Genomic DNA, 26026 nt, shown 5'->3' on the forward strand with positions numbered 1-26026 from the left:
GAACTTGGGGATATTGAAGAATTGATTTTCTAATTCTAATCTAATTTCAGTCATTACAAAGATGAGCCACAAACGCCCCGAAGCGATCGCCGTATGGACGCCTTCGGATGGGAAGACGACGACGAAAGGCAAGCGTCCAGTTCTCGTAAATCGTCATGGGACTATCCCACCCCCAAGCTGCCCAAGGGTTCCGAATCGGTACGAAGCAACCGGCCATCGTCGTCGGCCTCGTCTTCCAGGAGAGGTCGGGAGGAAGACACACCTCGTCCGACTCCGGCCCACAAGTACAACAAGTGGGCGCCGGATCGGAAGGAATCCGGAGCGACTCCACACGGGAGCAAAAAGAATGTTCCTTGGGAATCTGAGGAGGACAAGGATCTGTGGGAGAAAGAGCAAGTCCGGTTGGACCGTGAGTGGTACAGTATAGGAGAAGGGTATGATGAGGAGAATAATCCATTCTCCGGGACCAGTTCGGAGTACCTGCAGAAACGGGAGGAGCAGCTGGAGCAACGAAGAATCAAACGAATGTCTGCCCAGCAGAGGCAGATCAACAAGGATAACGAGTTGTGGGAGAAGAATCGTCTGTTGACGTCGGGAGTGGTGATGTCCATCAACTTCAACGAGGATTTCGACGAGGAAGCAGTGGAAAGGGTGCATCTGCTGGTGCATCACACGGTTCCACCCTTTTTGGACGGTCGGATTGTGTTTACGAAGCAACCGGAACCAGTTATTCCGGTGAAGGACGCGACATCGGACATGGCCATGGTGGCTAGGAAGGGAAGTCTTCTGGTGAGGACCTACCGAGAGCAGAAGGAACGGAGAAAGGCTCAGAAGAAGCACTGGGAGCTGGGTGGCACCAAGCTAGGAAACATCATGGGGGTGGAGAAGAAACAGGATGACGAGGACGCCAAGTATGACGCGGATACGGACACGGCCGACTACCGAAAGGATCAGAAATTCGCGGACCACATGCAGGCACAGGATGATGGGGCCGAGTTCACCAAAAAGAAGCCAATGTACGAACAGCGAAGGTCACTTCCGGTATTTGCGGTGCGGCAGGATTTACTGAACGTGATCAGAGAAAATTCGGTGGTCATTATTGTGGGTGAAACCGGAAGTGGAAAGACCACGCAGTTAACTCAGTATCTGCATGAGGACGGATATAGTCGTCTGGGGATGATTGGCTGCACGCAGCCTCGACGTGTTGCCGCTATGTCCGTGGCTAAGCGAGTTTCGGATGAAATGAGTACCAAGCTGGGACAGGAAGTGGGTTATGCCATTCGATTCGAGGACTGTACTTCCGAGAAAACAGTTATCAAATACATGACTGATGGTATTCTGTTGAGAGAAAGTTTAAGAGACAGTGACCTCGATGGTTATTCAGTTGTTATTATGGACGAAGCTCACGAACGATCACTGTCTACTGACGTCCTGTTTGGATTGCTGCGAGATATCGTCGCCAGAAGAAGAGATCTTAAGTTGATTGTCACATCTGCTACTATGGACGCCACTAAGTTTGCAACGTTCTTTGGAAATGTCCCCACTTTCACAATTCCAGGGCGAACTTACCCGGTGGATGTCCTGTTCAGCAAAAACGTCTGTGAAGATTATGTTGACTCAGCCGTTAAACAAGCCCTCCAAATCCACCTTCAGCAATTGGAAGGAGACATGCTTATTTTCATGCCTGGTCAAGAGGACATCGAGGTCACTTGCGAAGTTCTGGCAGAACGGCTAGCTGAAATAGACAACGCTCCCGAACTGTCAATCCTACCTATCTACTCACAACTGCCCTCTGATTTGCAAGCAAAAATCTTCCAACGCTCCGCTGAAGGGCTCCGCAAATGCATCGTCGCCACGAATATCGCAGAAACTTCTCTCACTGTCGATGGCATCATCTTCGTTATCGATTCCGGCTACTGTAAATTAAAAGTCTACAATCCTAGGATCGGTATGGACGCTCTTCAGATCTATCCCATCTCGCAAGCGAACGCCAATCAGCGTTCCGGTCGTGCCGGAAGAACCGGTCCAGGCCAAGCCTTCCGTCTCTACACCGAGCGACAGTACAAAGACGAACTTCTCGCTCTCACAGTTCCGGAAATTCAACGAACCAATCTGGCCAACACCGTACTCTTGCTGAAATCCCTCGGAGTTGTGGATCTCCTTCAGTTCCACTTCATGGATCCACCCCCTCAGGACAACATTCTCAATTCGCTGTACCAGCTTTGGATTCTGGGAGCCTTGGATCACACCGGAGCTCTAACGTCGCTCGGTCGCCAAATGGCCGAGTTCCCACTGGATCCACCGCAGTGCCAGATGTTGATTGTTGCCAACCAGATGGGATGCAGTGCAGAGATCCTAATCATTGGTAAGTTTTTTTTTATGCATTCTTCAATCAACGATTCTTAACATTCTCACTCTTCCACAGTATCGATGCTCTCCGTTCCTTCGATTTTCTATCGACCCAAGGGAAGAGAAGAAGAAGCGGACAACGTCCGAGAAAAGTTCCAGGTACCGGAATCGGACCACCTAACATACCTGAACGTGTACCAGCAGTGGAAGATGAACAAGTAAGTCCCATAACCTACTACTTCCGCTGAATATGAACATTCTAACGCAATTCTCCCACATCCTTCACCTAGATACTCGTCCAACTGGTGCAACGAGCACTTCATCCACATCAAAGCCATGCGCAAGGTGCGGGAAGTTCGCCAGCAGCTAAAGGATATCTACGTGCAGCAGCGTCTCAAGGTGCAATCCTGCGGCACCAATTGGGACATCGTGCGGAAGTGTATCTGCTCCGCGTACTTCTACCAGGCGGCCCGCTTGAAGGGTATCGGCGAGTACGTCAATCTTCGGACCGGAATGCCTTGCTACCTGCACCCAACATCGGCGCTGTACGGTCTCGGTACAACACCGGACTACGTCGTTTACCACGAGCTGGTGATGACGGCCAAGGAGTACATGCAGTGTGCAACCGCCGTGGATGGTTTCTGGCTGGCCGAACTGGGACCCATGTTCTTCTCGGTGAAGGAAACCGGCAAAAGCAGCCGCGAGAAGCGGAAGCAGGTAAATCCATTTGTCCACACAATAAGCGTTCCTCTCAATAACCTATAATCGATTTCTTCCCCACAGGCCGCAGAACACTTGCACCAGATGGAATCGCAAATGCAGAAAGCCCAAGAGCAGATGGAAAAGCAGAAACAGGAGGAAGTCGAACGGCAGCAGCAGCAGATGATCAAGCAGGAGATCATCACACCGGGAGCCACACCCCGGAGGACTCCGGCACGGATAGGCTTGTGAAGGTAAGTAATGCACTGGCAACAACAATTACAACCATAGGTAACATTGTGATTAAAATATAGAACGTTCTGTAATCGGATTGCAATTACATGTGGCGGAGTAGGAGAAAAGAAATTCCATGTAAAGCGAGTTTTCCAGTGTTTCTGGAAAAATGTGGATCATTTTGTGGTACATATTACCACTTTATAGGGTGGTAATCCACCAATTGTTGAAGTTTTTTCTTCATTTTATCCGTAAATATTCAGTGAACGCCTAGACTAGATCTAGTCATTTACTAACACTTCCCATCGAATCTAAATTCTCTTGAATTCCATTTTATAAGAGAAATCAGAACATTTGTATCGTGAGGTCGCCATTCACCGCTCATGCTCCATTAACCGTTCGTTTCATATGATTTGAATACATATAAATCATAAGAAACGAGCGGTGAATGGAGCATGAGCGGTAAATGGCGACCTTGCGGTACCTGAAGTCTGAAACACAAATGTTGTCAGATGTTATGGGAGTTACGGAAGGGGTGTTTTGGGGGATTTCAGAGGTGTTCCAAGGCACATCAATGCTTATCTGGGGTTTTAGGAGGGCTCCCAAGGGGTTCCGTGGTATTCAGGGAAATTTAGGGAGCTTCCAAGAAAGTTTTGGGGTTTTGGGGGATTTCAAAGCAGTTCCAAGCCGTTTTCTGGAACACCCCTGAAATTCTCTGGAACATCCATGAACCCCCATGGTACGCCCCTGAAACCTCCTAAAACGCCTTTGAAAAACACCTTAAGCCTTTCGAACACCCCGAGAATGCTCCTTAAACTAAGTCAATTCTCCTGGAACGCCCCTGAAATCTCCAGAGCGCCCCGGCAAACCTCTGAGACCCCACGAACACTATTCAAACCTGAAACCCCTTGAAACACCCTGGAACGGCCTTGAAATTCCATGAAGCTCCTGGAACACCCCATGGAATTCCGCTGAAACCACTTGAAACTCCTTGAACCGCCTCTTAAACCCGGGGATGCATGGGTCATATTTGCGCAGTCGAAAAAATCGACCATCACAAACGTGTTCTAGACCAGCGCGGTTGCATACAAAAAAGAAAAAAATCCGTCTCCAAAGAGTTAAAAGACCTTGAGACCCACTGAGACCTTTTGGAACGTCTTCAAACCTGAGTAAAACTCTCTGAAATCCCCCTGAAACCCTGTTTAAAACTCTCTGGAGCGGCCCTGAAACAACCTGGGACGGCTTTTAAATGCCCTGAAACGGGTATGCCCTTGAAACCCCCTGAGACCCTCTGGAACCCCTGTAAACACTCTTTGGACCCCCCCCCCTATCCCCTTGAAACTCCCTGGAATGTCATTGAAATCCTCTAAAACCTATGAAACCTTTTGGAGCGCCTTTTGAAACACCCTTGAAACTTCCTGGAACACCCCTGAAATCACCTGGAACGGCCTTTGAAACCGCTTGAAACTCTCTGGAACGCCTCTGAAATCCCCTGAAACGGCCTTGAAACCATTTCACACCTATGGAACGCCCCTGAAACTCCTTGGGACTCGTTGAAATCTCCTGGAATGCACTTAAAACTCTCGAGATCTACTGGAATGTCCCTGAAATCACCTGGAACGTCCCTGAAACTGTATGGTACGGCCTTGTTAAAACCCCTTGAGACGCCCCTGAAGCTCCTTGTTACTTTCTGGCACGCTTCCGGAACATATCACCTGGAACGTCTCTGAAACTGCACGGAACGCCCTTGAAACTGTTAGACGTACACATCATGGTAGCCTTGATAATTTATAATCAATACAATCACTGTTAATAAACTCATTCCTATACTGATCGTTACACTAGCCACACGTGTTTTATTTCCTCGCTCTGTAAGAGGTTATGAGCCCAGTAGGTTAGGTGCGAAAAGGCTTGACGTTTTTCAAGAAGAAGAAACAAATTTCGAACGAAAATGGATACCAAGCTGAGAATCGAGACGCTAAGCAATGGAAACTACCCGCAATGGAGTTTTGAAGCCGAGATGCTGTTGGAACGAGAAGACCTATGGAAATACGTTGCAGAGAATCCTCCGGCTGAAGTCACGACTGCTTGGACATCTGGAGACTGCTGGTCAAGAAGCGACAACATCCGTTGATCAGGGACTCAAGAACGCCAAAGGAAACCTGGGAGCGGCTCAAGAGAAAGACGACGATGTGTTCAAGAGTGGCCCTGATTTGTCAAGTTTGCGATAAAAAACTTGCGGAAGGTGGCGACATTGAAGCTCACATCTACGACCTGGAGGAGCTGTTCTCAAGGCTTCAGAGTGCCGGGAAGGATCTAGGAGAGGACGTCCAAGTAGCGATTTTATTGCGAAGTTTACCGATGTCCTACGAGCATGTGCGGACGGCATTGCTGATCCTGAAGGATGACGAGCTGAAAATGGATTTCGTCAAGGTCAAGCTCCTAGAATACTCCAAGAAGTTGCACGATGATGACGAAAATGGAGAATCGGTCCTGAAAATCAACGCCTTAAAGAGATTGACGCGCCACAACTGCGGAAAACGAGGACACAAGAAGAAGGGCTATGCCAATCAAGACTCGAAATTTGGAAGGAAGAATCAAAACCCTGTCGAAAAACCGAAGAAGGAGAAACCGTATGCTTTCGTTCTGGATGGCGTCCGAGATCAGAAGAAAGAGTGGATTGTCGATTCCGGAGCTTCTTCGCATGTTTGCTGTGACCGGAGATTCTTCGATACTATCAAGCCAATTATGGGTCAAAGTGTATTCCTTGCAAATGGAAAAGAAGCGAAAGTTCAAGGTGTCGGATCGGGAACAATTCACAGTGTCGATGAACGTGGAGATCGAACAGCTGTAACGTTATCGGAAGTTCTGTTTGTTCCCGGACTAGAGATGAACCTGGTGGCCGTAAGCAAGCTGATCCAAAAGGGAGCGGATGTGCGTTTCGGCAAACAAGGCTACCGGATAATGGCTGGAAAGGAAGTTGCTGCTGTAGCCGTCAAGCGCGGAGGTCTCTATCAATTGAAGGAACTCGGTGAGCAAGCGATGATCGTTGGACATAATCATACCAAACATTGTCTACACACCTGGCACAGACGTTTCGGGCATCGTGACGGAGCAGTAATTGACCAGATAATCGATCGGAAGCTGGCCAACGGAGTCGAAGATCAACGGAGTCGGTGTACGTGAAAACTGTGAGCATTGTTTCCTCAGAAAACAAACCAGGAAACCTTTCCAAAATCGACAGAGAAGAAGACTTCGGAAGTACTGGACCTGAAACATACTGACGTGTGTGGCCCGATGGAAACCAAGTCGCTGAGTCGCTTCATCACGTAAACAGATGATCATAGCAGGTACTGTGTGCTGTACTTCATGAAGAAGAAGTCCGAAGTTGTGGAGAAAATTCAACAGTTCGTCAAAATGGTTCAAACGCAATTCAACCGAACACCGAAGGCGATCAGGTCGGACAAAGCGCCGCGGTGAGTACAACTGTGAAGCATTGAAGCGATTCTATCGACAGAACGGGATATTGCCGCAGTACACGACTAGCTATGCACCCAATCGAATGGAGTTGCAGAGAGGCGTAACCGTTACTTAATCGAGATGGCAAGATGCATGTTGGCGGACGCTGAAGTAGATGACAGATTCTGGGCCGAAGCCATGAACACAGTTGTATACCTGCAGAACGTTTTACCGTCAAAATCAGTATCGTCGACACCTCACGAAGTTTGGACTGGAAGGAAACCAGACATGCATCATCTGCGTGTTTTCGGATGTCAGGCGTTCGTTCATATACCGAAACAACAGAGGAAGAAGCTTAGTCCAGTATCAAATCAAGACCGATGACTTTCGTCGGATACTCCGCTGATCATAAAGGATGGTGGTTCATGGACACGGAGACACTGAAGGTAGTAATCAGCTGGAACGCAGATTTCAAAGAATTTCAACAGTCGAAGACCAACAATAACAACCGAGAATCGGATGCGCAAGGCAAGGTCATCAACAACGTGTTGCAATACGAATTGAAGAGTTCCTGTAGTGAGAATCTGCAAGTAAGTAAACCCGATGAGCATAAACTCGTTGACCAAGTTTTGGACGAACATCAAGGAGAAATCCAAATCAAATCGGATAATGATAGCGAACAACTGGAGGAATTCGAATCAGCAGCGGAGAATTCTTTCGATACTACCTTGTTGGGCGAAGATCAAGATCTGAACGAGCAGGCCCGGATTAACGCAGGTAACGAATCTCGTAACTACAATGAAGCCGTTAGTGGAGTGGAACGGGACCAGTGGATAATCGCCATGCAGGAGGAGCTGAGCTCGCTTGCCAATAACGAAACGTGGAAAATGACGACGTTACCACCTGGAAAAACGGCTGTGGGAAGCAGATGGATCTTTAAGAAGAAGACTGACCAGAATGTAGCCTTAGTCCGAGGTTCCGGGTCTGCTGACCATAGCCAGTCAAAGAAAGCTTTTTGTGAAGCACGTCGATGTGAAGTCAGCTTATCTATACAGTGAACTGGACGAGGGATATACGTGAAGCCACCCGCTGGACTGAAGGTAGATCCAAATCACGTTTGCCAGCTGAACAAAACTATTTACGGACTCAAGCAAGCTGGAGGAGTCTGGAACAAGACATTGGAGAAGGTGATGCGAAAGATGAACTTCCTGTCCTGTCAATCGGATCCATGTTTGTACAAGAGGGAGCACAACGGAGAAACCGAATTCATTGCTGTGTATGTAGATGACATGGCGATAGCCTGTAAGAATGAAGCAGAATTCCAAAAGATCATGTCCGTGTTGAAGGAGAAATTCAAACTATCGTTGCTGGGAAATCTTACACACTTTTTGGGAATGAAGTTGGAGGAAATCGATGGTGCGTTCGTTGTGAGTCAATCAGCATACCCAAGTAACATTTTAAGTTTTGTTCGGCTCTACAAGAGATCTTCATGTCCAATTTTATAAAACTTGCAATAAAACTGAATCATACATCAAAACCTCTTGATAACCTCTTTAAGAGCATCTTCCGGCTAAGTGGACCACTCTCGGAGAGGTTTTGCAAACCGCATTAAGAGTAACAAACCTAGTTGAAAATTGTTCCATTCTCGATTGTTGTTTTTTTTTTCAACAAAAACTATGACAGCTCAAGATGCAGAGAAGCTTCTTCGATGGCACGTAAAGTTCAGGAGGATACATAATTCGTAAGAAGAAAGCGATTATTTGAAAGTAATATTTTAGTAGTTATTGTGCTGGTAGGCTTATGCGCATTCGAATTAACCGTGAATATTGGGGTTGCAGAATCATAAAATTAATGCGCTTCGAAAATAGTGAATATTATCATCTTGGAATGAAACAAATCAATTTGTGAATTTAGTAAAACGAAAGCAAGTTTACTTTTATGATGATCGCAATAAACCTAGCAGTGTCGTAGTTTCTGCTTATCCACCAACAGATGTCGTTACTAATCGAACGGATCGCCATCTGTTGAGAGTTTTAACAGTTTTATTGTGGTAATAATGATTGCCAGAAGGTTTACATATCGGAAAGTTTTGTTCACTCTTAAAATCTGTCTTTATAGATATCTTCAAGTATACTATAAAACATTTTATCAATGGTTTTAAAAAAGCAGTCATAAAACTGTGAGTTTTAATTGTTGCTGTAATAAAACCTTAATAAAAACCAAACAAAACCAATCAGCAATGGAGTTGTTACTTGGGTTGAGTACCGTTACCGCCGTTACCTCGTTCAGGTGATCCGAAATACTTTCTTCTTCCAGTAATCGCTGCGAACACAGCATCCGCAATACGTGGACCTGATCTGACAAGGATGTCCTTTCGTGGTATTCCTTCTAGGTGTCCCACATGCTCTTCGCTCGGCCTGGATGACGTGACAAAGATAGCTAAATTTAATCGACAGAACGATAAGCACCCATGCCTTCGCGTCGTTTTCTGTCCAGATGGCATCCACAACTGCCGGCTTGGGTTCTGTGACAACTGCTTGAAGTTCTTCTTGGATCACGAACAGCTCCATCCGGAACTTTCAAACTGGATAGATGGATTCTCCAAAGTGTCTTAACATGAAGTTGCTTCGATTGGTTAGTAGGGCCGTAGTGTTGCTTCGATCCACAAACAGTTTTCAAAGTTTTTAAGCGAAGTATTCAGAGGAGACATATTGGCAAAGGCAAATCAATTAAATAGGGTATGCATTTAAGAGACTTAAATCTTAACCCTCCATCAGTCGCATCAAAAAAAGTTACACGAGCGGTCGCGTCGTGTACTCAGTACACGGCATACGCTTTCAATTATGGTTTATATGCTTTACTGGATACAATGTTGGTGTCTTCAGCAAAAATGTCCAACTGGATAATGCGCGTCTGATAGTGGACATGTGGAACCGGTCAACACGATCTGGTCCTGTCCTGGGTGTCGGAATGGCCCTCGCGGGAACCTGTTTCGTGGACATTTCAGTTATGGCACCAAAACTAGGCATGCGACGGCTCTATCTTCATGATTTTTCATAAACATCATCTTAGTAACCATGAAAATGACCAGTGACCTCTCTGGCCAACCCGTGGCCACCGGAATGTGCCCTGGAGGAACCTGTTTCGAGGACATTTTGACCATGACACCAAAACTAGGCATGCGACGGCTCTATCTTCATGATTTTTCATATCCATCATCTTAGTAACCATGAAAATGACCAGTGACCTCCCTGGCTAACCCGTGGCCACCGGAATGTGCCCTGGAGGAACCTGTTTCGTGGACATTTTTACCATGACACCAAAACTAGGCATGCGACGGCTCTATCTTCATGATTTTTCATAACCATCATCTTAGTAACCATGAATATGACCAGTGACCTCTCTGGCTAACCCGTGGCCACCGGAATGAGCCCTGGAGGAACCTGTTTCGAGGACATTTTGACCATGACACCAAAACTAGGCATGCGACGGCTCTATCTTCATGATTTTTCATAACCATCATCTTAGTAACCATGAATATGACCAGTGACCTCTCTGGCTAACCCGTGGCCACCGGAATGAGCCCTGGAGGAACCTGTTTCGAGGACATTTTGACCATGACACCAAAACTAGGCATGCGACGGCTCTATCTTCATGATTTTTCATAACCATCATCTTAGTAACCATGAATATGACCAGTGACCTCCCTGGCCAACCCGTGGCCACCGGAATGTGCCCTGGAGGAACCTGTTTCGAGGACATTTTTACCATGACACCAAAACTAGGCATGCGACGGCTCTATCTTCATGATTTTTCATATCCATCATCTTAGTAACCATGAAAATGACCAGTGACCTCTCTGGCTAACCCGTGGCCACCGGAATGTGCCCTGGAGGAACCTGTTTCGAGGACATTTTGACCATGACACCAAAACTAGGCATGTGACGGCTCTATCTTCATGATTTTTCATAACCATCATCTTAGTAACCATGAATATGACCAGTGACCTCCCTGGCCAACCCGTGGCCACCAGAATGTGCCCTGGAGGAACCTGTTTCGAGGACATTTTGACCATGACACCACAACTAGGCATGTGACGACTCTATCTTCATGATTTTTCATAACCATCATCTTAGTAACCATGAATATGACCAGTGACCTACCTGGCCTACCCGTGGTCACCGGAATGTGCCCTGGAGGAACCTGTTTCGAGGACATTTTGGCTTTGACGCCAAAACTAGGCATGCGACGGCTCTATCTACCTGATTTTTCATATCCATCATCTTAGTAACCATGAAAAGGACCAGTGACCTCCCTGGCCAACCCGTGGCCACCGGAATGTGCCCTGGAGGAACCTGTTTCGTGGACATTTTGGCTTTGACGCCAAAACTAGGCATGCGACGGCTCTAGCTTCATGATTTTTCATATCCATCATCTAGGGTAAATCGCCAATTGTTACACACCTTAAAAACTCGCCAACTGTTGCACACCTCATAAGAAAAGCATGGAGTGTGCAACAATTAGCGAGTTTCCAAGGTGTGCAATAATTGGCGATTTACCCTAAATAACCGTGAAAAAGACCAGCGCTCACGGTTCCTACTCTGTATGAGGCGGTCATGCTTATAATTTTCGCTTATAGCATGGTGAATCCGTTAATTTGATACATATTTGCCTCCCAAAAGCGTTTTTGTATTGTATAAAAATATGTCCAATCTAGTTTTGTAATTTTCGAATAGAAAGAAATAAAAAATAGTTTTTTTTTGCTTCACGGAGCCGAAATTTTTGTTTTGTGAATTTGGTTACCAACTGATTTGTATTCAGTCATACCTCGGTATAACGTAGCCTCGATATTACGTAACTCAGTATAACGTAACTTTTTCCTCGATATAACGTAACTTTTTCATGGTTCCAATGTTTTGCTATTTGAATAATAAGCGTGATTCACGGAATAGTCTCTATGATATTACGCTCCTCCTGGAACCAAGTCTGCTAACCAGTTTAGCGTTATACGAACACTTTCGCAGTTATATGATAGTTTTCGGTGTCAGTAATTTTGTTTAACTGCTAACTGCAACAAGTTACGTTTCACTTAACGAATGAAATTGAGTAACTGCAACGCCTGACAGATGTCTTAAAACCATCAATTGACGTAAACTTCATGCGACTGTTCATAGGCCAGAGGAACTTACCCAAGTAACAATGGTAGTTGATTAACAGCTTATACAGCTAAAAATTTTAAAATCAAGCTTAAGAGCGGTTTATTCATCCATTGTACAACAATAATGTTTGTTGGGTATTCACCTAGCGTGAATGAGGATGAAGCATCAGTTACTTCTGCATTTCATTATATGAAGATCCTGCTTTTTCTCTTCGTTTAATTCATCCATATTCATTCAATTCCTCCAGCCTATTAGGGCAAACATGGCACATCATTTTGACGTTTGGCGGTGCGATAACTCCAAATTTGTTGAACTTACCGGACTTACAGGTAAAAAGCATTGCAGTTAAACCGTTTGCACCGACCGAACGTCTACTGTACTTATTCTTGGCATATTATTCCAACTGAAACATAGCCTTTCAACTCCAAAAGACATGACAGTAGACAGCAGTGGAAGCAAATTCGGTTTCATGCGATACTGCGAGTTATAACGCCGGGGCAAGTCCGCCTAGTCTTAGAAGTACCCTGCAGAAAATGGCTCAAGAAATTCTCTGATAAATCCCTAGAGAAATTTCTTGATAAATTTCTGGCGAAATTTTGTGATATATCCCACGGTTGAATTATTTCGGTGGAAATATTGCAAAAGTATTCTATTCTTCCTAAAGGAATTCATGGAATAATCACATGAAGAATTTATGTACAAATGCCAAGTGAAGTACCAGAGGGAATTTCTGGAGGGATTCAAAGCAAACTTCTAGAGGAATCACAGCAAAAATCTATGAAAAAGGAGAAATTCCTGAAGAAATCATTATAAGAAATGCTTTGAAAGAAAATGAGGCATCCCTCTTACCAAGGGCTGAAAGTCTTTTTAATAAAGACAAATCAATCAATGAGGCATCCCTGGATTAATTCAACAGGGTTTCCTGAAACCAGCAATCTTTGAATGGGTCTCTGAAGAAATTCCTGGTGGTTTTTACCGATATCCTGAGTTTTCGGAAGAATTACCGGTGAAATCCCTGAAAAAAAATCGAAAAGAGTTCAAAATGTGCAGAATAAGTACCAGCAGGAATTACTGGGTGAGTCTCAGCAATTACTTATTGAGCAGGAAGGTATTAGAGCATTGCAGGTATGACTGGGAGAATCCCAATAAAAAATTTTAAAGGGAATGGCAGGATGAATCCTTGCAAAAATCTATGGAATCACATGGGGAATCCTAGAGAAGCCACAGGGGAAATTCCTGGGGGAATCATATCGAGAACTTTTGGAGTAATAGGACAGATCAGTGAAGTACTAGATTTGGGGCTGTCCATAAACCACGTGGTCATTGGGGGGGGTGTGTTCGGCCAATGATCATTTTGAATGGACAATTTAAAAAAATTGTATGGACCAATGACCACGCGGGGGGGGGGAGTAAAAAGTCCCAAAAAAATGACCACGTGGTTTATGGACAGCCCCTTTGTAGTAATGAGCTGATTTTTGGTTTGGTGAGAAGTTCAATTCTCCCTTTCTGCAATGAAATGGTGCAAAAAGCGTGGGTACCATTATTCCTTGCCTAATTTGATGCTGTTTGAGCAAAAATTTGGGCGACAGTGTTGTTGTTTTCTCCATTTCTTGCAACATAAATAACATAGTTATCCATAGTTTTGCTCAAACAGCATCAAATTGGGCAAGGAATAATCACACTGCACGCTTTTTGCACCATTTCATTGCAGAAACGAAGAATTGACTTTCTCATCATAAACAAATTCAGCTCATTACTACAATTCTAGTACTTTACCAATTGTGTCCCATTTCAAAGCCCTTTTTAGAGGAATCCTAGCAGATTAAAGCCAGTAGGAATAAATGGAGAAGTTTGAATCCTTGAAAAAAAAACTCTAGAGGAACTCCTTCGAGAATTTCAGGATAAATCACAGAAGGCATTTCATTAAGAGATTCCTGGGTGAATTCTCGAGTGAATTTTGGAGGAATCTCAAGAGGAATTCTAGGAGGCATTATCGTATAGGAAACTTTGTATTTTCCACTGCTGAAAATGAAATGATGTACACTCCAACGCTACCTGCTAGGGGATTTGTTACTTTTAATCACATGAACAGGTAACGTTTGACGCTTGAGCAGTTCAGAATGTAAAAATGAAAAAGAATATTGTTTTATGCGATATTGGTTCAAATAGTTAGATATAAAAAGGTATACTATAAAGTAGACTTTTGAAGATAGGTATATAAAATACAACAATGAAACAAAAAAACATTTAAACAAGGCTAAAAATCATTGTTGAGTGAATAACATAATTTTGGAGGGGGGTCTTCTTTGGCTTCGATATAACGTAACTTTGATATATCGTAACGAACATAAAAATGTTGTTACGTTATATCGAGTTATGAATGTATACTTATATTAGTTTGGGTGATCCACGGTACTCACAGCTGCTTAAGAATAGTGAAATGTAATGTATAAAAATTACTACTGAATTCGTCAGTAAATTATTATTTAAAATTATAGGAAAGATTTATAAAAAAACGTCCGATAAGATCGTAAGGGGAAACATTTTTGAAAAATCATAAACCAATCAAATGTCAAATAAGATGATAAAGTAGCATCTAAATTTTACATTTACATCGTTTTCAACCATATAAGAATTGAACACAATCAACTAAATGCATGTTGGATGGTAGAGTGATGAATGCAAACGACTGAAATTAGAAAAAAAATGATAAACTTTATGTTACCACAACGATATCACAGTTGATTGTGGTCAAAGGTTTAGACCTATGGTGGAACCACTGTGCAGCGTCCTTGCACTATAAGAAGTACGCAGTTCGCAAGATTTTTTGGCCTATCTCGATGCGTGGAAAATTCAGGTAAGGAATCGCTCGAGAATTGAGAAAGTTTTTGATTCTTCTTGACTCCAGTACGGAACTGAGAAGATACGTCAAATCAAATGAAGCTCTCTGTGTTGAAGTTCTTGACCATTCCGTTAAAGAAAAAATAATGAACTGAACGGAAATTACTTGAGAGATACCTAGCATAAACCCGTGGCCACAGGAACATGTTAGAGGACGGCTCTATCTTCTTAATTTTTATATTAATTGTCTTGGTATCCGTTACCCCCAGTGGCCACGAGTATGACAGATAGGTCACTGGTCCTATTTTGGTAACGAAGGTGAAAAAACATGAGGAGCCATGGACAAAATGTGGTCGGAACAGGTTTCTTCAGGGCAAATTCCAGTGGCCAGAGGTTAACCAGAGAGATGACTGGCACTGTTCACAGTTACAAAGATGATGTACATGAAACATCATGACGATAGAAAACCACTATATCCACAGTTGTGAAGGCGTGATTATTCAGTATATGCATGCTGATGGTGACAGGATCGATTCGCGGTCGGTACTGGAACTTTTTGTAAAGGATTTTTTTTAGCTTCCTTCGTTATAGAGTATCTTTGTGCCTGCAACACGCTATACACATGTAAAATGATCATATGCAGAGGAAGCTCTCAGTTAATAACTGTGGAAGTGCTCATAGAACATTAAGCTGAGTATCAGGCTTTGCCCCAGTATGGACGTTACACAAAAAAGAAGAAGATGAATATCATGGAGATAGAGTCCTTGCATGGCTGGTAGCCACGGGTTAACCAGAGAGGTCACTCGCAGTTTTTATTGGATACAAAGATGATGGATATGGAAAATCATGAAAATAGAACCGTCGCATGCCTAGTTTTGGTGGCATGGTCAAAATGTCCTCGAAACAGGTTCCTCCAGGGCACATTCCGATGGCCACAGGTTGGCCAGGGAGGTCACTGGTAATTTTCATGGTTACTTAAATAATAGATATGGAAAATCATGAAAATAGAGCCGTCGCATGCCTAGTTTTGGTGTCATGGTCAAAATGTCCTCGACACAGGTTCCTCCAGGGCACATTCCGGTGGCCACGGGTTAGCCAGGGAGGTCACTGGTAATTTTCATGGTTACTAAAATAATAGATATGGAAAATCATGAAGATAGAGTCATCGCAAGCCTAGTTTTGGTGTCATGGTAAAAATGTCCTCGAAACAGGTTCCTTCAGGGCACATTCCGGTTGCCACGGGTTGGCCAGGGAGGTCACTGGTCATTTTCATGGTTACTTAAATAATAGATATGGAAAATCATGAAGATAAAGCCATCGCAAGCCTAGTTTTGGTGTCATGTTCAAAATGTCCACGAAACAGGTTCCTCCAGGGCACATTCCGGTGGCCACGGGTTGGCCAGGGAGGTCACTGGTCATTTTCATGGTTACTAAAATAATAGATATGGAAAATCATGAAGATAGAGCCGTCACAAGCCTAGTTTTGGTGTCATGCTGAAAATGTCCTCGACACAGGTTCCTCCAGGGCACATTCCGGTGGCCACGGGTTAGCCAGGGAGGTCACTGGTCATTTTCATGGTTACTAAGATGATGGATATGAAAAATCATGAAGATAGAGCCGTCGCATGCCTAGTTTTGGTGCACTAACTGAAATGTCCACGAAACAGGTTCCCGCGAGGGCCATTCCGACACCCGGGACAGGACCAGATCGTGTTGACCGGTTCCACATGTCCACTATCAGACGCGCATTATCCAGTTGGACATTTTTGCTGAAGACACCAACATTGTATCCAGTAAAGCATATAAACCATAATTGAAAGCGTATGCCGTGTACTGAGTACACGACGCGACCGCTCGTGTAACGGTCTGGTTCACAAAAAAGTTACACCAGCGGTCGCGCCGGTGTACTGAGTACACATTCAAAATGTGAGGTTAGAATTACGTATTTTTCGAGTACTTTCCGTGCATTTTTCCATTTTTTTTTCTGCCTTACTAACAAGAAGAAGAGTGGATCTTGGAATAGGACCAACACCCGGTTCCATTTGGTGCGAATTTCGATTATTTTTTTTGCATTTTTCTGAGATGCGTGTACTCAGTACACGCAAGCGACTGATGGTGGGTTAAATAAAATACGATCAGAGTGAATTGCACCAATTGCGGGATATACTCTAAGAAATACAATTTCATGTAGCTTGATGGGTTTTCCACAGACCAGTATGTGAACTAAACGGCCATCATTATTCTCTCATAAGTTTTTCCAATAAAACAAATGCATTCGTGTTATTCGCCTATAACCCGGCCTTTCCCCACGAGCGTGAAACATGTGACAATGTGTAAACTTTCTATCCTACAGCGACACATTGATCTCCTCGTCTACTCATCAAGATCAATTAAATTCAATTAATTGAAAGGGCAGTGGGAAATGTACGTATACGGACTTCCATCAGGATGCAGTGTAAACAAAATGTGAAAAAAATAAGAAGCGGTCAAGGTTTGTGTGTTGGATGGCAAACGGAAATTTTCACGTTTCATGTGCGCTAAATGGCTAAATGTTCTTCCCGCCACAAGTTAGATCTTTCGTCTTACGCACAGTGATTGTTGATACATGGTGGGGCTGTGCCGGACCACCCTTATCAGGTCTCATCACATTGTTCCGGAAATGTCCTCATCAGTTTTGCAAAATGCCAGTTTTTATTTTAGCTCTATTATGTAATTTACTGTTTCCCCTTTCTAGAGTTTCACTGAAACGGATGGGGGAGTGCCATGTGATGTATAGTGTTTCTGGTGAATGGTGGACAAATGTGCTAGATTTGCTTTAATAAAGTGACGGTTGTAGGAATTGTAATGCATGAGCATTCAGCTGCTTCACCTAGTAATGTTCCCAGCGGCTAAGCTCTGGATTGATAAAATATGTGAATGTACTATCGGTTTTAGGGGTAGACTAGTTTTTGTCGCTACGAGTTCGTTTAGGAGGTTTGTTTATTTTTTCACTCTTTCGAGTTTTTTACCCTACAACCGACAATATAACCGTTCTTGTCGTATTCATGCTACTCTTCATTCTGATTCTGATCGCTGCTGCAACGCGTGGTCATCCTATACAAATAACGCTGGTGCACGCATGTCGTAAGCCAAGCTGGTATAACATTAATGTATGCTCTTCCTTATATCAGGGTGAAGCTAAATAAAATGACGAGGATTTCAAACAAACATCATAATCAGTATAGACGAATGTACACATCTGGTCTCCAGTGTTGATGGTGGGGCCTTTGCACGATGCGCTTTAGCTGAACTGCATGCTTGTACAGAGGATTGGTTTAATTTGTGCCACTACCAGAAACAGTTAAAACAAGTTGCAAAATCCACATGCAAATGCAAAGATAAAGATGGCCATTGGCTATAAATGTAGGATAATGCATAGAGGCTGTCTGTGTCTATAAATCACGTGGTAATTTTTCTGGATATTCTAGAGTTGGAGGAGAAGCATGCAGCGCGGGCAGTAATTCTTGAAAGATGGAAGCAGTACTTTGATAAGCACCTGAACGGCGCGGAGAACGTAGCCACGGGGAATCAAGGCATCTGAAAATGAATACGTCAGTGCAGCAAAAGGCGGATAAGAGCTAACACCCACGCTGAGAGAGTAGTTAAGATGTTATTCACCTGCTCATAACCAGCAACGCAGCTAATAAGGATAGTACGACAGCTGAATTCATCATTAAGGGCTCGAAAAAGTTGGCTATCTGTCTGCGCCGTCTGATCTGCTGGATCTGCGAAATTGAACAGCTACCGGATGACCATTAGAAATGTGGAAACTTCAGGGCGATCATTATTTTAAATTCCGCTTACAAAGTGCTCTCTCAGATCATCTTCTGTCATCTGTAATCTAAAACGAATGAACTCGGGAAGTTATCAAGAATTTCCGTGAAAACGAGATCCCAACGCAGCACCTGTTTTTCGACTGCAAAATGGCATACGACAATATAGACCGCACAGAAATTCATGGTGGAGAACGGCATTTCTAGGAAGCAGAGCAGACTGATCGGTTAGATCGATTAGACTATCCGTTGAACTCAAGCCACAGACAAACAGACATACCACTCAAATCGCAATCGTCGCACGATTTAACGGTCATTTTAAAAATACACTGTGGTTCGGACTGTGCTCGCATGTGTCATGGTGGCGCTGCTGTGCCTACATCACCTCTCAATTTTCGAGAGAAATGAACGCGACGCCGATCAATGTTTACATAAAATGACTCAATCATGAACCTTCATTCATGTTTTATGAATGGGTAATGCCACGAGGGAGTCGTCACCTGCTAAATTGTTACATCGAACCGAGGGAAACAACACCTGCAAATGAATGTTTCGGATTGAGCATTATAGAGGGTGCTAGTGAGATGCCAAACGATGATTTTGAAACAAATTTCTTCTAAGTAGTATGTCTGTTTGTCTGTGCTCAAGCTCCTGGTAGGGGAAGGGGGGCCAACTCAACTTACTGTTGTTCGTCTCGCCATTTTCTCAAGTACGATTCGAGAAATCTTGCAACCAACGGAATCCCACTTTTCCTCCCCCATACACATCCTTTCAACAATGCTGTCAGGAGTGATATCTCTGCAGTGGTGCTCATCCTGCGGCCCGCGGGCCGCATGCGGCCCCCCAAGCCTTCAGATGCGGCCCGCGGAGTACTTTAAGACGAATCGAATTATTTGAACGACTATTTGAATTAACTCGTTAAACTTATTAAGAAAACAAAAAAAAAATTGCTGATCAATTTTCAAAAGTTTTTTTTTTTTATCTGTATTAACGAGATTTTTAGCCCTAGGCTAGTTCATCTCGGGACCCACGCTTTACTTCCCTTCCGAAGGAAGAACTCACATTTTGTGAGTTTGTCGGGAGTGGCATTCGATCCCAGGTCCTCGGCGTGATAGTCAAGTGTTCTAACCATCACACCAGGTCCGCTCCAATTTTCAAAAGTGTTGAACACAAATTAAATGATAAATAAACAAAAAGAACAATCCGTTCTGATAAAATTCGAAATCGCAACTCCGAAATATTTCGGCATTTCGGCTAAGTCACAAAGCCAGCTTATAGTTATTTATATAACTTTTGGATACATTTTGGAGAAACTCCAGGAAACATTATTGGAGAAAATTTTTAAGCAATTCTAAGCGAAATATATGTAGAAACTCCAATCATCCTGGAGAAAATAAACCTAAAGAAACTCAATGAGAAAGTTGTGGCGATACTGCATGGAAATTATAGGAGCATCTCCTAGAAAAATGTTCTGGTATCACTCTAACAGAAATTTCTTAAACAACTTTAGAATAAATTCCTCGAGCAACAAAAAGATAATTTTCAGGAGTAACTACAAGCAAGATTCCAGGATCAACTGCATCAAGACACAAAAGATGCCTAGAACGTCTGAGGAAAATTTGAACAATAAATTTGAAGCAACCTATGCAGCAACTTTAGAAGATAATGTTAAAGAAACTTCCGAAAACAATTTTTAAAAATCTAATTTTTGAAGAAATTTAATAATGAAGTATTTCATCAACTTTAGCAGAGACTTATGGAAATAATTTACTAAAATCTTCAAGAAACTCCTGGAAAATTTTCGAAAAATCTGGAAGCTATTCTAGGAGAAATTCTTGGAAACGATAAGAGAGGCATTCCTGAAGTAAGTGTAGGGCAGTTCCAAAGGCAAATCTAAGAGGAGTTCTTGGAGGTGTTCCAAGAGAATTCTAGAAAAACTAAAAGAAACTTCAAGAAGTTTCTCGAAAACCTTCTGGAGCAACTCCACAAGAAATTTCAGGAGAAAATCCCGCAAACCTTTTTGGAGCGATTCAAAAGAAATTCTTGTAAAAGCTGCTTGACAAGTTCTTGAAGTGGCTTCAAGGCTATTCTAGGGGCAACTTCTAAATTGTTTGTTTGAATTTCAATTTGAATCTCAAACGTTTTTCTCAACTAAACTTATGAATCTAAATGGAACAGTTCAATAAATATGCTTTAGAATTGTTCTTTTTGTTGTTTTTGTGCATCGATGTTTTATGCGGCCCGCAGGTCGATCCCGAATTGCAAATTTGGCCCGCGATATCCTCCAGCCTGAGCACCACTACCGCATACCTCCTGCCTACTCGACTTTACAAAGAGCACATGCTCCGCGGTCTCATCGCAGTCTGCACACTCCGGACATGCGGGGAGCCGCCCGAGCAAAGTCTGACAGCAAATTGAAAACAAATGTTGATGTTGTGATATTGCAAATTATGATAACTCAGGTTGTTGTCGTTTTGGTCGTTTTAACGGTTAAAACATCAAAAATGATAGCAGAAAAATGTTCCCGTAACAGCAAATTGAAAACAATTCGTGCCATCAGTGATATCAAATTGATAACTGTTTTTGCTATCAGTACGAAAAAATGGAAAAATCGTTAAACATATGAGTTTTTGGATTGATATCAAATCCTTAATGCCATAAGATAATTACACTAATGGTATATTCCTAGAGTTGTTATACAGAATTGCCTAGAAGTTATGAAATAACTTAAAAACTTATTTTTTTAAATAGTTTGAAGTGACAGCAGAACGAAATCTAAGTTTGAAATCAAATTTAGTCAAGACCAACTGATAGCAAAATGTGATATCAATTTGCTGTTGAATACAAATCGAGTTTTCGATTTGCTTTCATTTTGTTGTCGAACTCTGCTCGGGCGGCGTGTCCAATTCTGTGCAGTCCCCCACTATGCCAATTGCGTGCGTTGCTGTCAGTTCCACTTCCTCTATCGACTCGCCGTATACCACGAGGGTAATGTCATCAGCAAAGCCGACCAGCTTTACGCCCGGTGGAAGTTTGAGCCTCAATACGCCATCATACGCCGCGTTCCATAGTACCGGGCTCAGTATGGACCCTTGAGGTACCCCCGTGGTGCTCTTGTAGCTCCTCTCGCCTTCGTCGGTTGTAACCGTAGGTTCCAAGTTTTTAGACTTTCGGCTCCTCCTCAAATATCCTTCGCCTTTGAACCCCACCTGCCAGTGGGTACCTAATGCCTTGTCCAAATATAAAAACAAAATAAAATCCCAAAACTGACAGCCTCACTGGTGGCGTAATCCTAGCTGTCAAAACTGAGCCAAGTTGTTATTATAATAACACACGTTACTGGGCCGTGTCGTTTATTTGCAGCGGTTTGAGCTACCAGTCTATAAAAAATAGTCTCTATAGAAATTGTCGGCCTAATTAGATCCCTGCGAGGAAGGGTTGCCAACTATTGCAAACCGAGTTGTCAAACTTCGTAAAAGTTATCAAACTTTGAATATTCTCTGCGATTTAGCCTTAAACGTTAATCATCAAGGAATTATCAATTTCATTCCGTCCGAGACTATCCCCGATAGTTGAAGTGCGCGTCGGGTAGTTAAAAGTAAAGTGTTTGTTTTAAAAGTATAAGGTGTATATAGTTAATATGTGGTTTTTTCTTTATAGATCTTAAAGCTAGTTGAAACTTAAAACTAGTTAAAACTTAGAAGGCTAATAGTACGGTTTTGTGAAGTAGTACGACTTGTAGTACGGTTAGTAAGAAAATGTGGTTTAGAAGAAGAGAGGTGAATAATGCGCTTTTGTTAAACAGGTTACTTCAATAGAACCATTCAAGAAGAGGTTAATTCGCCCTTAACAAAAGGAATTCTTAAGAAAAGGTAGGATTGTGAAAGAATTTGTGAAGTGGTGCAGGAAGAGAGATGGTGACATTTAGGTGTACTAATCCCGGAAATAGGTCCACTTCTGGGCCTTTTCTTTTCTACCTTCGGTGTAAAACCCGGAGGGCTCTATTTCGTGTTCTCGCAGGACCGTCCACGTACATCAGGTCGCTTTACGTTGGTTCGTCGGTCACGATCCAAGCCGTCGCCATCTTGAAAGCCACGGACAAAAGGAATCCAACAATAGACCGTCCCCGACTACGCCATTTTGGGGATTGGTTGCCCACCTACCCTACTGGAGTCAAGAAGCTCGCCGTAGTGTCCCATCGCACCCCGGCGGTCACCTCGAATTGCCGATTGCCCTGCCAACCGCGAAGAAAGTTGCCCGCTGTCGACCGAGTAAAAGTCATACGGTTGAAGGACCGTTAGAAGCCCCCCACAATACCGGCCGAGGGCCCTCCGATGCATGCATGCCACCGTGAACCACCAAGCTAGCCACCGATCCGCACCACCGCTGTCCACGCCACCACCGTCTGCACCACCGCCGTCCACCGTTCCGATGTAAAAGCGCAAATACACCTTATTACTAATGTCACCTTTCTCTCATTAGGGTCCCAATATGGGCCGAATAAATGTAGATGTAAGATTGTAAAATTGGTGGTTGATTTCTACTAGAAAACCCCGCATTTAACATATATACGCCCTTTTTGAATATTGATCGTTTCCCGTGCCCAAAAAGGGGGCTTTCATACCTCGATCTGGGTAGTCCGCTGGTTGAAATACGATTTTACCTTGTTTTGGTTAACTTTGATCGCATAACGTTGTTGGTTTCCTCCCCCTCATACGGATAGCTGACCACTAAAATCCTGCTCATGCTAAAGGTGAGTGACCAGTCGTGCTTATGTAACGGTGCTATTAGAAATAAGCGACCCCGTGCTCGAATACTTCCCACCCACTATTTTCCCACTGAGCAGCCGAGGGGCTACACGGTGTCATAGATTACCACAATATTCTGGAAGTAGCTCTCCAGTATCCGGTATAGGCTAACCGGGACTAATAGGTCTAGGTTGTGTATGGCGCACTCAATGGCGGCCCGACTGACGTTGTTGAACTTCGCTTCTTTTGGAGTGCTATCTCGGCCGTTTTGGTTAAAGCCCTAATAGCGTCCACCGTCGATCGACCCTTCCCCTAGCTGGCTATCCGAGAGGCCAGAGTCATCGGGTTTCTCGGTATAGACCATCAGCCTCGACAGAATGATCCGTTCCAACAGTTTTCCGGTGGTGTCCAGATGGCAGATAGATCTGTATGCCGACGGGTCGCCAGGTTTTGGGCAGTAGAACAAATATTTGCTTTTTCCACCTCTCCGGGAATTCGCCTATCCAGGCACATCTGCATAGCCATTCTGAACATGTCATGGCTAGCCTCGGTGGCCGTCTTGATGGCTACTGCCCGTACCCAGAGTCTTATTCAGCTTAAGCAATGTCGATTCGTCAAGCGTCGCACGATTTAGTCTAATCAGCTTCGTCGAAAAACCATGTTCCATAATGACCTAACATAACTCGTTTCTATTCACTGAATCGTCCCAGACAACCAATTTGCACATATAATGAAGTTTATGACCGTGTATACGTATTTTTACGTGGTTAAGTTACATCGCATAAGATGCAGCAAAAGTGCCTTATGCGTGAAAAAATGGAGGCAATATACATGCATTGGTGGGACAACAAAAATGCCATATGACTTAATTGAAATGACTAAACTACAGATTTATATTTTTTGACAAGTCTCCTTTGTCATGCGAAGCGTTAAAAAATATAAAAAGTTTTTAGTTTTGTCATTGCTTGTACGGTAAAAATTATTTTCGATCAGCCATGCATCGACTTAAATGGAGGTTTCAGTGTATGTGAAAAAGATGTATAAATTACACAGCGTAACAAAAATTAACTTTTGGTCTGTCTCAAGAGCAAACTAATGTGTCTCTGACAGATTTTGGGCCGCTGAATCCAAATCCGGGCTCAGATTTGCACCAGCACGTCACAATTTTGAGCTATACCCCAATTTATAAGGCAAAATGTGCGATTTTGGGCTTTTTTGACTGCCAGCCATTAAGCATGGAAATATTTTTTTTAAGCAATCAAAAGGTAAATTGATCAATTAACATCTAAATTAACGGCTCATGCTAAATAATTTGTTTCACCAAATCAAATTTGATAGATTTAAGCAATTTCAGGCCGAACATTTCAATAGGTCCTATCTGTATTTGAGAGGCTCTCTTTGTTCACTTTCTCTTTCAATTATTGCAATGTAATGGTACACTTTTCAACTATTTTTGCAGTACAAATCAAAAGACGATTGATTTGACCATCGTTCAATGCATGGAGACAATCATATTACAAATAAACAGCTGAGATATTAACGAAAGAGAGGGAAACCAAAGAGAGCCTCTCTTCTGCAGATTGGACCTTTAGACATGTTTGGCCTGATTTATGTTAGTAAGTAAACTTGCATGCAACATTTGGAGGGTGACTTGTATGGGAAATATCGGCCGCATACTCGCCGTTATACTTAAGGACCGCGGGTTCGGAATCGTAGCGCTGCAGAAGGTGTGTTGGACAGGATCTATGATGCGAACGTTTAGAGGTAATCATACCATCTACCAGAGTTGCGGCAACACACGTGAGCTGGGAACAGCTTTTATAGTGATGGGCGACATGCAGAAGCGCGTGATCGGTTGGTGGCCGATCGACGAAAGAATGTGCAGGTTGAGGATCAAGGGCCGATTCTTCAACATTAGCATAATAAACGTGCACAGCCCTCACTCCGGAAGCACTGATGATGACAAAGACGCATTTTACGCGCAGCTCGAACGCGAGTACGACCGCTGCCCAAACCACGACGTCAAGATCATCATAGGGGATTTAAACGCTTAGGTAGGCCAGGAGGAGGAATTCAGACCGACGATTGGAAAGTTCAGCGCCCACCAGCAGACGAACAAAAATGGCCTACGCCTCATCGATTTTGCCGCCTCCAAGAACATGGCCATTCGTAGCACCTTCTTCCAGCACAGCCTCCCGTATCGTTACACCTGGAGATCACCACAACAAACGGAATCGCAAATCGATCACGTTCTGATTGATGGACGGCACTTCTCCGACATTATCGACGTCAGGACCTATCGTGGCCCTAATATCGACTCTGATCACTACCTGGTGATAGTTAAACTGCGCCCAAAACTCTCCGTTATTAACAATGTACAGTACCGGCGGCCGCCCCGGCACGATCTAGAGCGACTGAAGCAACCGGATGTCGCCACCGCATACGCGCAGAATCTCGAGGCAACGTTGCCGGACGAGGGTGTGCTCGATGTGGCCCCTCTAGAGGACTGCTGGAGTTCAGTCAAAGCAGCCATCAACAACGCAGCCGAGAGCACTATCGGGTACGTAGAACGGAGTCGACGAAACGATTGGTTCGACGAGGAGTGCAGAGCGGTTCTGGAGGAGCAGGATGCAGCGCGGGCGGTAATGCTGCAGCATGGAACCCGACAGAATGTGGAGCGATACAGACAGAAGCGGAAGCAGCAGACCCGTCTCTTCCGGGAGAA

General features: G+C 43.8%; 1 protein-coding gene across 1 annotated transcript in view; it reads left to right on the top strand.

Moving 5' to 3' along the window:
* Positions 1 to 26026, top strand: part of LOC109427706 (pre-mRNA-splicing factor ATP-dependent RNA helicase PRP16) — a 102876-nt gene that overhangs the window by 685 nt on the left and 76165 nt on the right. The window contains exons 2-5 of the mRNA XM_019703290.3: positions 51 to 2365; positions 2426 to 2567; positions 2640 to 3066; positions 3133 to 3302. Coding sequence (XP_019558835.3) covers positions 51 to 2365; positions 2426 to 2567; positions 2640 to 3066; positions 3133 to 3300 — 3052 coding nt within the window. The 3' untranslated portion in view covers positions 3301 to 3302. The remainder of the gene's footprint in view (positions 1 to 50; positions 2366 to 2425; positions 2568 to 2639; positions 3067 to 3132; positions 3303 to 26026) is intronic.

Source organism: Aedes albopictus, chromosome 1, assembly GCF_035046485.1.
Source record: "Aedes albopictus strain Foshan chromosome 1, AalbF5, whole genome shotgun sequence".
NCBI classification, from domain to species: domain Eukaryota; kingdom Metazoa; phylum Arthropoda; class Insecta; order Diptera; family Culicidae; genus Aedes; species Aedes albopictus.